The sequence below is a fragment of the Syngnathus leptorhynchus genome, chromosome 22 (genome assembly GCF_054491065.1).
Source record: "Syngnathus leptorhynchus isolate UIUO chromosome 22, UIUO_Slep, whole genome shotgun sequence".
Classification (NCBI taxonomy): Eukaryota; Metazoa; Chordata; class Actinopteri; order Syngnathiformes; family Syngnathidae; genus Syngnathus; species Syngnathus leptorhynchus.
This window is the reverse complement of record NC_141216.1, coordinates 2,479,536-2,492,829: the sequence shown is the minus strand read 5'-3', so window position 1 is coordinate 2,492,829 and position 13,294 is coordinate 2,479,536. Positions and strand designations below refer to the sequence as shown.

The following is a 13,294-nucleotide window of genomic DNA, read 5'->3' as shown; positions in this document are numbered from 1 at the left end:
GTCTGCATGCGAGTGCTGTGCCAGCGTTTAACGACTTCCATGACTGTCACATGTGCTCGAGTGGTGCGCGCATGCATGTGCCTGTAAATCGAAAGGCTTGCCGTGTATGTAAGATGTGCCGCTTTGGTTCGCCACCATCCCTTCCTTGGCTGCGCCACTTGATCTTTTGGAAACCCGTTTGACCTCCAAAAGCTCCCCCCGAGAGACGGAAAGCAGGATGAGCGAGCACTCGGGCGCCAGCACGCTGGCGGCCATGACGTTGGAGGAGCCGGGGGCGGAGCAAGCGTCCCCCCGGGCCCCGGGCCCGTTCCGCTGCGGCCCCTGCGCCGTGTGGCCTCGCCAGCAGACCTGGTTGTGCGCCGTGCCCTTGGTGATGGGCTTTGTAGGCCTGGGCCTCAGTCTCATGCTGCTCAAATGGATTGTGGTGGGATCCGTCCAAGACTACGTCCCCACCGACCTGGTGGATCCCAAAGGGGGCATGGGACAGGACCCCATATTCCTTTCCAAACCTAGTGCCATGCCCAAGGGACCGGACATTTCTACCGCCGCCACGTCTACCGTCCCCACGGTTTCCACGACAACGCCGCTAGCCGCCGACGGAACCGCGCCGGCGCCGAGAACTCGATCCGGGCCGCCAGCCAACCATTCGGCCAACGGCGGCGGCGTAGGCAACCAGGCCCCGCACCTCCACAACCGCGTTGGCACCCGAGTGGGCGGGACCACGCCGACCGTGTCCGCCACCCGCGCCCCCCGAATGACACCGGTGCCCGGCAGGAAGGAAGTGACCCCTCGCAGCACGGTCAGAAAAGGAAGCGGCGGCGGCGGGCGCAACGGGGCCGGCCACTCAAAGCCCGGACTGACCCCATCCACAACCGGGGCCTCGACGACCTCCAGCACCACCACCACCACCACTGTGAGGATCACCACAAAGGCCCAGACGACGACAAGCGCCTCTCATCCAGTCAAGCCCACGGCTCGCTGGACTCACGGGCGGCAAGGAAAGGCACCGGCCACTCGACCGCACCACCGCTTCCGGACACGTGAGTCACAACTTTTCCTATATCACGTGTCGGGATGGCGACCTGATGTCTTCGCGGTAAGTCTCCGGCAGCTTTCCTAGATGTCTCTGCAACACTGCCGAGATTTGCCGGAGACTGAGAAGACATCAGGTCAACATCACACATTTTGAAGGTGACTTCTGGGCCAATTGTTTTCCATATGTGAGATCAATCAATACTTTGAAGGTACTTGACCTCTTCCTAGTGGCTCTTTGAGACCACGCTGGACCTTCATGGTAGTAGGCTAATAACAGAATGCTACTTCTAATCGCAGGAGTGAACTGGATTAACAATGACTCATGGTCTGAAAATGTAAAACATTGCTTTTATTAACCCCCCGGGAAGTGGAGAGTGGACAGATTAGCATTAATTGTCTTCATTAGCCCAAACTGATACCCGGGCAGATCCTCAGGGGTTTCGCCCCTTCTCGTCTTTATCTTTCACTTATGCATTAATCCGATAATCCACCGGAAGATTTGATTTCCTTGGTTGGCAATTTTTGTCGAGAGCTTTCTGTGATTGAGGAGGGCCTGTTTGTGGGTTCAGATGAGCAGGGGAGTGGCAAAGGTGAGTTCTGACTTCCAATGGACTGTCTGATGTTAGAGTGGAGCAGCGTTGCACGAAAGAGGCAGCGCCGTTCGTTCGATACGTTCCATGAACGATGATAACAAATGGAGCTCGGCTGCAGAAACGTAGAAACAAGCGTCCTGATGACCTCACTTTTCTTCAGATGGGCCACTTTCAGAATTGCCCTCGGATAACCTTTGCCGTCAAGTATTTGCTCCGCTTTTAAAATCTTTCCAGAAGCGAACCTCTTCATTTCTTTGCGTCCTTTTAAAGTGTGGCCGTATGAGCTTGCTGAAATATCTGCTAGTTATGTGCAAGGCAGTGTGTTTAAGATGTAATAACACAACAGAATAAAAAAGTGATGAAACGCTGTGCAAAGCCCGGCTCCAGGTACTCCCCGCCCCCCCCCCCCCCACACACACACCCTTGCATCCGCTGCCAATTGATCCGCTACATTGTTAAGTTGGGGGAATAATGCACGAATAAGACTCTCTGGCTAAAGCCATGGCGAAAAGATGGAAATAAACGACAGTCCGATAGTGATGTCATTTTTCCAGCACTGTCTGTGCTAATCACCTCCCCCGTATATTTTTGTGCTCCCCGTTTCCTTTTATTCTTACTGTCAGGAGCGTCTGGCAGATTTGGCACACTTAGCCTAGCTTGCAAACGTGTCACTTTGTGTGCAAATACTCAATTGTGCTTTGTGTGTGTGTGTGTGTGTGTGCTATTGAGGCGTGTTGGCGCCGTGCCCATTTTGCTCTAATCGCCGACGACGATGGCGCCGTCCACGTGGCGTCGTCCTCGTGTTTGGTCAACTTGGAAAAAAAAAAAAAAAAAGTTTGCCGTAATGGTATCGGTGGACATAAAGACTTTGATCAGCTTCATCAGCGTCATCGTAAGTCGTTTGGCGTCGTAAATTGCTTGGTGTCCTGGAAATGACATCACGAGGCGCCAATTGGATCGTCGTCGCTAAAGCCGTGCCAAAGTGAGCCGGCCACGCTAACAAAATTATATTTGAGTCGGAATGAGCAGCTCAAGTCAAAAGTCAAGCGGTTGTTAGGCTTCGACGAGAGTAAAAAAAACACGAGCCAGACACGCAAACTCTTGATTTTCATGGGGGTTTTTTTGTTTTCCTGACGATACATAAAGCCTCGGCGGCGGATTAAAAGCAAAGATAGAAATCCAGTTTGCCGCTCGTCTTTCTCTCACGCTCCCAGGAGGTCAGGCTCAGATTTGCTGGCCGTCCTGTAAAAATCGCTTCCCATCCATCTGGGACACTTTGTCGGGACCTCCCGCGTGCAATTAAACACGGACGACGCCACTTTTTATTGCGTCGGGCTTAGTTGCTAAGAAACTTTAAGCCCTGCCTTTACTTCCTGTTATTAGATTGAGAGCCGCTTGCCTTTGTAGCTACAAAGCCATCTTGTAAGCCTCGGAAAAGAGTCCGAGCTCGATGATCTCAATCGGCAAACGTGTTTAGACGATACGAGAATGTGCTCTTCATTCTTTTGGCACGCCGTGCCAAGTGGAGCTGTTTTTGAAAAAAAACAATCCTCAAAGTATTTGCATAAGATCACATGGTTAAAATATGCAAATGAGAGCGCTCGCTCGGCCTCAGACATCTTAGCTAGTCGAGACACTTGACACCGACGGGCGCCAATTACAAAGCCCCATACATACAAGCCTCGCTGACAAATTATCCCGGACTGACAGGCCGAGCGAATATGTGGAATTTTGTGGAAATTGATCCCTCTGCCCTTTTCCGTTGCCAGCGCCCAGCACGGCCCACTGACTCTCGACGAATCAATAAAGTAGAAAGAGGAGGGCTGTGGCGGGTGGGAGTAATGAGAGCCGAGCTTTTGAGAGACAAACAAGATTGTGTTTTGGAATCCCGAGATGCTCCGAAAAGGAACTTAATGGGGTGTCAAAACAACGACGGCAATCTAGAGTCCAAAAAAATCACACGTTAGTTACGACCAATCGGCTGACAGCTTTCTTATGACCCGCCAGGTATCGCCACCTTGCCTTCTATTCTTCTACCGGTGTCAGCGCCATGTCGGCGACAAAGAAGCGAATGAGCCGGAAATGTAAATCAGATTGTCAGCCTATTATAGTCTCGGACTTCGCCGTTGGGCGAGCGAGAGAGCGAGAGAGAGGAGAGCTGCGCTCTGCGAGGAATCGTTCATCTGCTAACACATTGGGGAGGACTGCGTGACCTTCATGTCTGAGCCCCGAGGAACTCCATGTCAGCGAGGTGACTTTTAAAGTAGCTCCCTCGACTGAGAATTCCGTGATCGAGCTAGGCCGGACTTTATGTTTGTGTCTGAACCGCCTTGGTTGAAGGGGGGGGGGGGGTACTGAAGGGAATTGAACATGTAAAGAAAAATGGAGTCGGTCTCGAAGCTTTATGAGAGGTTTCATCGATCGCTCGATAAAACAGCGGCTTTATGGAGCGTGCAGACTGCGAGCGAACAGTTGGAAGCGTACGATTGTCCAAAGTGAGGACGTCGGATTACTTCAGGGCGAGGCGTGGCCCGAGACAGAAGGGATCCTGGGAGGCAATCTACCGTGACCTTGACGTCTCAATGGATCGGAAAAAAAAAAAAAACCCGGGAAAAGCCATTGATGGATAAACACGAGCGGCTTCCGGTGTACATCCTGCGCTGCGGGCGCTGGGATAATCTGCCGCGGTCGCGTGACACTGCAGCACTCGGCCGGCCAAGTGCGAAACTTGATCCCTTGTTGGCTGTCAATAGTTCTTGCGCTCGTATCGGCTGATCTTGGGCCTGACATTAACCTCAGCCGCTAAAGTGTAGACTCAAGATGGGAGGATGCGGCCTCCCTCCTCGGTATTTCTTCGCTCTCATCCCGCAGAGTAAATATAAGTGAAGCGTCGCTGTAAGTACACACTACAAATCTCAACGCGTGGTGTAGACAAACGCTCCTGCGGGGAGGTGACAAAAGCACGGCAGGATTCGCCGTGGACTCGTACGCGGGCTGGCCCGCCTGACCTCGGTGGTCGCACCGGCCGCTTAAAAATTCATGTCCAGAAAGGCAAACGTGCTCTGCAGGAAATGTGAATAATTGATGGCTTGTCCCATTTGTGAAGTGCTGGAGATGTCCCGCACGTGTGTGTGTGTGTGTGGGGGGGGGGCCTAATGGCCACAACACGTCGAAGGATGTTCCGATACACGCCAGGCTAAAATTGTTCCTAGCCAAAAGCCATGTTTACCTAAGAAAATCAACAAACTGAGTTCAATTATTGATTGGCGGCTTCCTCACAGTCAAATATCCCAAATACAATTTTGATACGAATGCTTTTTAGGAAATGTTTCCGCCCGCTTGTTAAGCACAAATCCTCTCTCAATAATTCAGCTACTCGTGAAATGGTTGACTTCTTCATTTGCACGGAACGGAAAGCAGCCACACGCTCGCTCGTGTGGCGAGGGAGGAAGAAGCGCATACGGCGGCGGCGGGCACGCCGAGAATTACACGCCATTAAATGTGATCTGAGAGCGTTACAGTCCCCGTATTAAATCAGCGACCCAGTGGGGTGAGCTGCTCGTGTTATCAGGTTGGAAAAACACAGAAGAGGAAAAGGGAGACATCTTTGGGTATTTAAAAAAAATAATCTCTTGTTATCCCATCATTGAATTCAAAATTTCTAATTAAATTAAACAGTTGTCATTTTTAAAAATTGAAAAAATATATTTAAAAAAATCCATCATTGAATTTAAAATGTCTATTTAAATTAAAACAGTCATCATGTCTACCACACAAGGGGGCAGTATAAGAAACTCTTTGCAGAGGATGAAGACTATATGACTGCGAGCAAGGTTATATTGAATGTTTCCATGTTCACAAACGCATAAAAAACTTAAATACATCTTCTTTTTTTTTTTGCACACCTGTAAGTGACAGGCGCGTAGGAGAAGAGTCAAACTCAAAGAAGGAAAAATTCCCGCACTCCCACTGTCTCAGTCAAAGTCCTTTAATCCCACATTAAAGGATTTAGAGTGAGACAGTGTGCGGGAGTTTTTCCTTCTTTGAGTTACATAATTTTCTTCCCACACACTTGAAACACATTTAAAGTTTAAAAAAACAAAAACGTTCACAATACAAGAAAACTTCAAGTTGTCGCTTCAAACACCAGCTAGCGTTATCAGCTAGCGGCGAAATCCTCTCCACACTTCTAGCTTTATTTTTATTGCAGTGACCTTTTCGACGTAAAGTTCAAGAGGTCCTCTCGTGATGTCTTCTTGCGATGGGGGGGGTGCGGGGTTTGTCTCGTAGCGGTAATCCACGCATTGTCCAAAGCTGATCCACCGGGATAATGTCAACTCCCTTCCGAAGATAACAAGACAAAAGCCCCTTTTGCTTGCCGTCGTTCATATTCGCCCCTAATCTGCCATCTTACACGACTCGTCGACCGCTGGATTTGTCGGCGGAGATCACCGATTAACATAAACGCACGCGAATGTTATCGACGGCGGTCGGAAATGGCATTTGGTTTCAAGTAGCGCCTCGCTTTTGCTTGACAACTATACATTCCAAAGCAAAGCCTGCAGGGGAGTGTAGGAAGACGACAATATTGAATGCGGAGGTTACCTTTTATGGTCGTGTGATTTCATCATGTCATATGATGACGCCAAGTGCAAAGCGAGCGAGCGAGTGGGTGTCCCGGCTGACGAGCTGCACTTATTTTTGTCCCGTCTCTATAAAACTAAAATGCTTTGCCGCATCGGAGCTGTCTAGGTGATTCAGTCAGTTTTGTTTTTTAATTTGAACATATTTTATTTTGTTATTTTAACATATGAATAATTTCAACAGAATCTATTTCACGGTTGAAGGTCCCGCCCCCAGAATAAAAACATTTGCGTTCACCCATTTGTACAGCTCTAGCGTCTGTCCGAGTTGACCTTTAGTTTGACCCATTAGCGTTCCTGACGAATAACCGGCGCGGCTAACATTGTAGACGGCGTCCTCTGATTTAATTGTTTTTATGACTCACAGCGCTTGCGAGCTGATTGAGCAGGCGTGAGGGTCGTGTTACTCCGGTGCCGCTTGCTTCAAAGTAAAAAGTCAATCAAGTTCGGAAAGGCTTGAGCACACTCAGTGAATTATATATCTAAAGTCCCCCCCCGTCTCCGAACATCCTAGCAGAGAAACATTTCTGTCAGGCCTCCGACCATCATGTGTGTGCTGCTTTGAATCATTGATAGGACGTTGTCAACGGCAGCCATTACAAGCCTTGTCACCGGCAGCCTGTGAGAATCTTTGTAAAAAAAAATACAAAAAAGTTTTTCCTGCCAGTTCATTTTCAAGGGCTTTGTAGTCAATCCATCAAGCAGCGCAGTTGACTTTGCCACAGCGCAGTGGAGCCAGATAACGCTAGTTGCTACAAAGCTGTCTCGGAATTCAGAAACCCGATATCGTAAAGTACGATATTTTTTTGGAAGTCAAAGCACCAATCCAATATGATTGCTGAGTCATAAAAATATGCAGTAGACAGCCATTTTGGTCTGACCATCAGCAAATAGTTGGCTCCGATTTAAAACACTGCCCCCTCTTGACTAGGAGTATGACCTTAAGAGTTTCCACCTTGAGATTTCCCCAAAACACGGCGCCATTAATATTTTGCAAGCGTATGACCGTCACTCTTCCGTCGCCGCGTGTCCCCTCGGGTTATGTTTCGATACTCGGTCGGCAAAATGGTAAAAGCAAAGCCTATCATGTATTTTTCACGGCATCTATTAATGGAAGGGAATGAGGGGCTCAGCGCATGCGGGCTGAAAAGAGCCGTAGGAGGCACTAATGTGCGCTCCTTGCACCGTCATCAAGTCCACACTTTGATCCCAGCTGGAGTCGGGGATGCTCCAGGATATGATGGAATATTTTATGGCGCTTTGTGAGAAAGTCCGGGGCGAGTGCTGCTTGTCGCTCTAGCGAGTCTTTAATGCGTGCTCTTAGTTGAACCTTCCACATTACATATTTAAAGCGTGTTTAACTCACACACTGGCAGTTTCATAATTCAAAAGAAAAACAAGCCAAAAATTGAGCGACAAACACGTTTTGTGTTTGGTTGAATGAAGGGAAGAATACAATTTTACCAAAAGCAGGATATTTATTTATCTATTCAATTTATGATTGAATTAAATTTAAATGTATTTATGTCATTATTTAAATGTATTCATCAAATACATTTCAATTAAATTTAAATATATTTATTAAATTGCTTTATTTGATATAATGAAATGAAAATTGTTCGAGATTGAGGGCATCCATTTACACTGGCGTCGGTTTTAATGACGCGCCAATCTGTTGATCTGTTTGGGGGGGTTCCAGATGAGACTGTCATCAGAAAGAGTCTGCGGCTTTAAGGAGAATAATGAAGATTAAAGTGCGATCCGGCGGCCGGCGGGGAGATTGAAGAGTCAGCGGGATCAATGTATAGAGGCAATTCAAGATAGATTCCGACCAGCCAGTTTTCAATCCTCTGCTTTTGCTTACGGTTAAGCAAACCCGTCATTTCACAATAAGAGCAATTATTCAATGCTTCAACTGTTTTGGAATAACAAGAAAATAAATCTTGGCTTTAGGTCACAACCAGGCCATGAGCATCCAACGTCGGCCCGGAGCACAGAGAAGCTCTTGTTCTTTGCTAATCCACGACAGCTGGTACGTGCGTGCGTACTGGACATCACGCACGTGTGTGTGTGTTTGTGTGTGTACACGTGTGTGTGTGTATGAGACAAAGCGAGAAGTATAACAGGAGTTCGGATGCGTCCAGCTGTGTAACTCTGCTGGCCTAGATAAAGGCGAAAGGGATACTCTATTCATCCCTGTTTTTGGAATTTGAATTGAATGCACATTATTCACACGCTGGGCGAAGAAGTATGAGCCTTAATGTAAATGCGCAGCCAATGACTTCGTTCTAGTGGCAGCGCCGCTGAGTCGGCACAAAAGCAAAGGCGATGCCTCCACGAGCGCTCCGGCTTTCTTATTTGAGACGTCGGAGAGGTCACTTCTCCTTTTTATTTTTTTGAACCGTTGAGTGTTTTCATCAAGGATTGCCCACGGGCAAGATGCTAGGCTAGCAAAAATGTCTTCATCTTTCAAGAAGGTCATACAAATTGGAATTGGGATGATCAGAAGAGCCATCAGCCTTGAAAAAAAAAAAAAAAATCCATACAATGAAATATTGCTATGGGAAGAACATGGCTGCATGTAAAGCAAAAAGTGGGGCAGATATGTGACAATGGTGACTATTAAAGTCAGAGTGAGCGGGTGGGCCCGATGGCACACTGGAGAGGCATTCTCTCGTCTAATCTTCTTAGGCTGGATTTACTTGCCAGCAGACATGCTGCAGACCCGCACATGCTGTAAAATATATCGTATAGTAAATCTTCACACCATGTGTGATCGCGATGGATTTGAGGGATGGGGAGGGGCAGCAATCTGAGAGAAGGTGATTCTCATTCAAGGTGACTCTGAGCTGGAAGTCAGCAAGTGCCAGGGTCTGGAGCTCTTTAGAACGCTAGGAGACAGACAGACAGACAGACAGAGGGAGGGACTACTTTGGTTGTCTCCTTTTCGCCGAGGCTGATCTGCCACTTGCTGTCACAAAGAGTGCAGCCAGAAGCTTTGGGATGGGGAAATCTTCCCCTTCAGCAGAACACATTCATGCTTGAAGCCAGAGAGAGATGAACGATGGAGCGAGCGAGAGAGAGAGAGCAGTCGTACATTCTCATGTGAAATATTAAAGCCCCTGCATTAATCTGTCTTGGCGCTCCCTGGAGTGCTGCTAACGCCTTCTGTCCAAGTGTTCCCCTCAAAAAAAAAAAAAAAAAAAAGGACACACCTTACCCCACCTCTTTTTTTTCTTTCTTTCCCTTCTTAATGGCCATCAAAATATTTCTTCAACCATACTTTTGTCTGTTCCGGTTCGGAAGCATAGACAGATCGATCGACACCTGCCATTCCATTTCTCTTTTTGCCGCCATTTTCGCTCCTCATTGATTCCTTCCATCTTTCAGTGGGTCTCCTCGGAGGTGGCCTGCCTGTGCGTGCCAACACGCGTGCTAATGCGACGGCACCCTTCCTCCCTCCTCTCATCTCGACAAAACACACAGGCAATTACGCGTGATGGCAAAGCAAAACCCTCGGCCCGACACGTGTCATTATTGAATGTTTTGCCGTGACAATGGAGCTAATGAGCCCAATACTGAGCTAATGAAGATAATTTTTGCGCTGAGTGGAACCTGAGTGTGAGGTACAATCTCTATTGAGTGAGCCAGAGAAGTCAGTCGGGAGATGCTCCTGTTAGCCGCAAGCGTCATGCAAAAGGGAATGAACGAAAGGCTATTGCCCTCAGTGGAGCTGTCCAGTGCTGAAATCGCCCCAATAGCAATCAGTGCTGAGGAGAGCAGAAAGCTGCTTGGAAAACGTCTCCAAAATGTGGATATCGTCCAAATATGTGATTATTATTATTTATTGTTTTATTTATTATTATCATTATTATTATTATTATTAATAATAATAATTTCTCACTGGGCTGTCGATCCCGCCACTGCTTGGAAAACGTCCCAAAAATGTGGCTATCATTTAAATATGTTATTATTATTATTATTAATTGCTATTCATTCATTATTATTTTATTAATATTTAGAAAAAATATGTCAGAGTCGGTCGCTCCACTGGAGGATCCGAATAATGATTGTGCCTGAGCGGCATGTAAGTACTGTACAGTATATGGCCGTGTGTGTGTGTGTGTGTGTGTGTGTGTGTGTGTGTGTGTGACGCTATTATTTGATGAAATAATTGCATAATGAATCATGAATGGTGTAGTACTATGACGTCAGTTGTAAATATTAGCCGAGAGCAATCCAGTGGCGTTTGCTTTACAATTGTGCGTGACATAACTTTCATCAGAGACTCATGAATAATACAATGTGCCCAAACAAAAATAATCACCAGTTAACGTAAGCACTGCAGGCAACTTGAATTCCATTTTCCAGTTTTTGTTTCGCTTTCAGTCTAAAATTGTTTAATTGCAAGTGAATTAAATCATTAAAAGAAACAACAACCAAAAAAAGCTTTGCCGGCTTTAATTGACAGCCTTGACAAATTCCCAGCGTCGCCTTGGATGTTTTATTTATGCGCCCTCTTCTCCTTTGGCGTTGGCTATTCTTCTCAGACATTGTGCAACTTGGGGCCTAATTAGCTTGTATGCATCTCCATGTTTCCGCTTGATGTCACCTTAACAAACACAATGTGTGTTTTTGTGCTCTCATACAATTATCCAGACAATGTTAAGTTTGAACCGACAACAGAGCCTTGAGAGTAACAGAGATATTTGCCCCCAAATGCTATGTATACTGTATGTGTGTGTATATATATATATATATATATATATATATATATATATATATATATATATATATATATATATATATAGCCTAGCAAATGCTTAAGTACACTTGTGGATTAGTTAGCTAAATAAACACGCTAAATAAATAAAAGGCAAAGAGTGACAAAGTGGCCTTCTAGTTTCCGTACGCATTTGGAAAGAAAAATAAAGTTGCGACACCCCTGTTTTAATTTGATGTGAGTGTGGCTGGAGTAGGACATTAAAGCGTTCCTCTAATGTGGTTCTCTTAAGCGGGCCACCTGACGGGCTCCTAATGGAGGCATATGAATGTTTCAAGACGTATGCTTCAAAATGTGTGTGTGTGTGACAGCATAGATTCCCTCCTCCTTGGCGAGAGTGAGGAAAGGAGCAGATGATGGCGCGCGTGTGTGTGCCACGAGGGGAGCGCAATATGATGGAGGTGGAGGAAAAGCTGTCTTCACACCCCAGCAACCCGCCTCCATTCAAAAAGATACAAATAGACTGCACGTGGTGAAATACAGCGGGCTGACATTTTTCATCCAAGATGGTGGGTGACTGGGAGGGGCTGCCAAAATGGACCCCTCCCAAAGTAAATGTGAAGCAGCTTTGCGTGCCTGCTAGCTCGCACGCGGGCTTAGCCAGACCTTGCATGCTGAGTAAACATGTCTGTGGGAATATATGTGCGCGTCTGAGTAGGCAGAGCTCTGTCGGCCTGCTTTATGACATATTGATGTTGCCATCTTTCACTTGACTGGCGGCTTGACAGCCGGTGCTCAGGTAGGGCCGGGCCGGGGCGAGGCGGGCTAGCAGAGTGTACGCGTACGCACGGGTCAGAGAGGGGACGCGCCGCACAGAAAGCACTTCGAGTCTTCTGCCGCTATAGATAAATATACCCGCGTGTTTATCTTAAAGCGACAGGATGCTGCGGCCCTACCTGAAGTTATCACTGGAACCTTGTAGTGTCAGAATTTTTGTGGCATTTTTGTTTGCCCGCGCGCCAGGAGGTTGAAAGCTTTAAATGTAGATTTATTTATTCGATATATTTATTGATTATTATCATTTGTATTATTTATTTGTTTTTTTATTTATTTATATAAGAGGCTTGTGATGGGCTCAAGAGTTGTTACCGTGGCAACCTTTCATTTCTTACATTACACCTTTGAAAGCAATGCCCTTCCTAAATTACGATGACCTTCATCATTTTCACAAGAAATGCTTCATCATATAAATAAATACTTGCAAAGGGAGCAGACAGCGATATCTTCGGGTTAAACGGTGCAGATGTGAGAACAGCATGTCAAACATCTCCAGGCGTATTTGTGTTGCTATCATCACGTGACATTCTCCAAAATGGTCCGAGCAGATAAGCGCCACAGCCCGGCGAGACTTCACAAGTCAAATCAATCCAGCTCAACCCATGGTTTACTCATCCGCATTTGCCACGCCCCCCCTCGGGCGCTGAGGTGGAAATGTTGTCTGAGCGGATCCCCGCTGCTTTTTTCCGGCCAGCCAATCATGTTCCGATTTAAATGACGGTCGGAGGTCTGTGAATTTAACCTTGTCATGCGTTAAGCAAAATTGAAATTTAGCTGCAACTCTAATGAGTCACACAATAGAGTTGGCTCAGTGAGACTGCCCATTAGGGACACTATTCACAATAACCTCAGAAACACATTTCTTTTTTTTTTTTTTTTTTTTTTTTTGTGAGGGTGGGGGCTTCATTCCGAAAAATATGAACTGAGCTGCAGTGCGGCATCATCATCACCACTCAGGCCACAAAGGATGTGGTTGAGAAAAGGCCGAGTGCAAACAAGACAAATCTGATAATGGCTTTCCTCTTTGGCGTCATTAAATGGATATCAAAAAAACACGTGAGCATTGGTGTGAATGGGATCGGCCCAGTTAGCTGCAGAAAAAAACAAAAGTGATATCTCTTATATCCCTAGTTTTCCATTTCCATCATGTTTTTAAGTGGACAGCAGCAAAAAGGTTCCCGTCATGGGGAGGGGGAGTGCCGCTACAAATCGTATCAATTATGCCTCATTTCCACGTGCAATAACTTGGCCTCATCGTAATTTACGAGGCGCGTACACCCACTTAGCCTCCCACACCTCCCGGGACGGGGCCACGCGTCATCACCGAGGCTTCGGATCGGGCACTCATTTACCAAACGTGATCGATGGATTTTGTTCACGCGATGGTAGTTTTAGTGATGTCTCAATTAAAACTAGTTATCATTTTGTAATAGGGTTATTCGGCAATGCGCCGGTAATGGTCG

The 13,294-nt window shown here is 46.7% G+C and overlaps 1 protein-coding gene across 1 annotated transcript in view; it reads left to right on the top strand.

Annotated features, from left to right (window-relative positions):
- The first annotated feature begins 217 nt into the window (after positions 1-217).
- The window catches only part of nrg3b (neuregulin 3b), a 72,703-nt gene continuing 59,626 nt past the window's right edge, over positions 218-13,294 (top strand). Inside the window, exon 1 of the mRNA XM_085904223.1 lies at positions 218-1,040. Coding sequence (XP_085760349.1) covers positions 218-1,040 — 823 coding nt within the window. The remainder of the gene's footprint in view (positions 1,041-13,294) is intronic.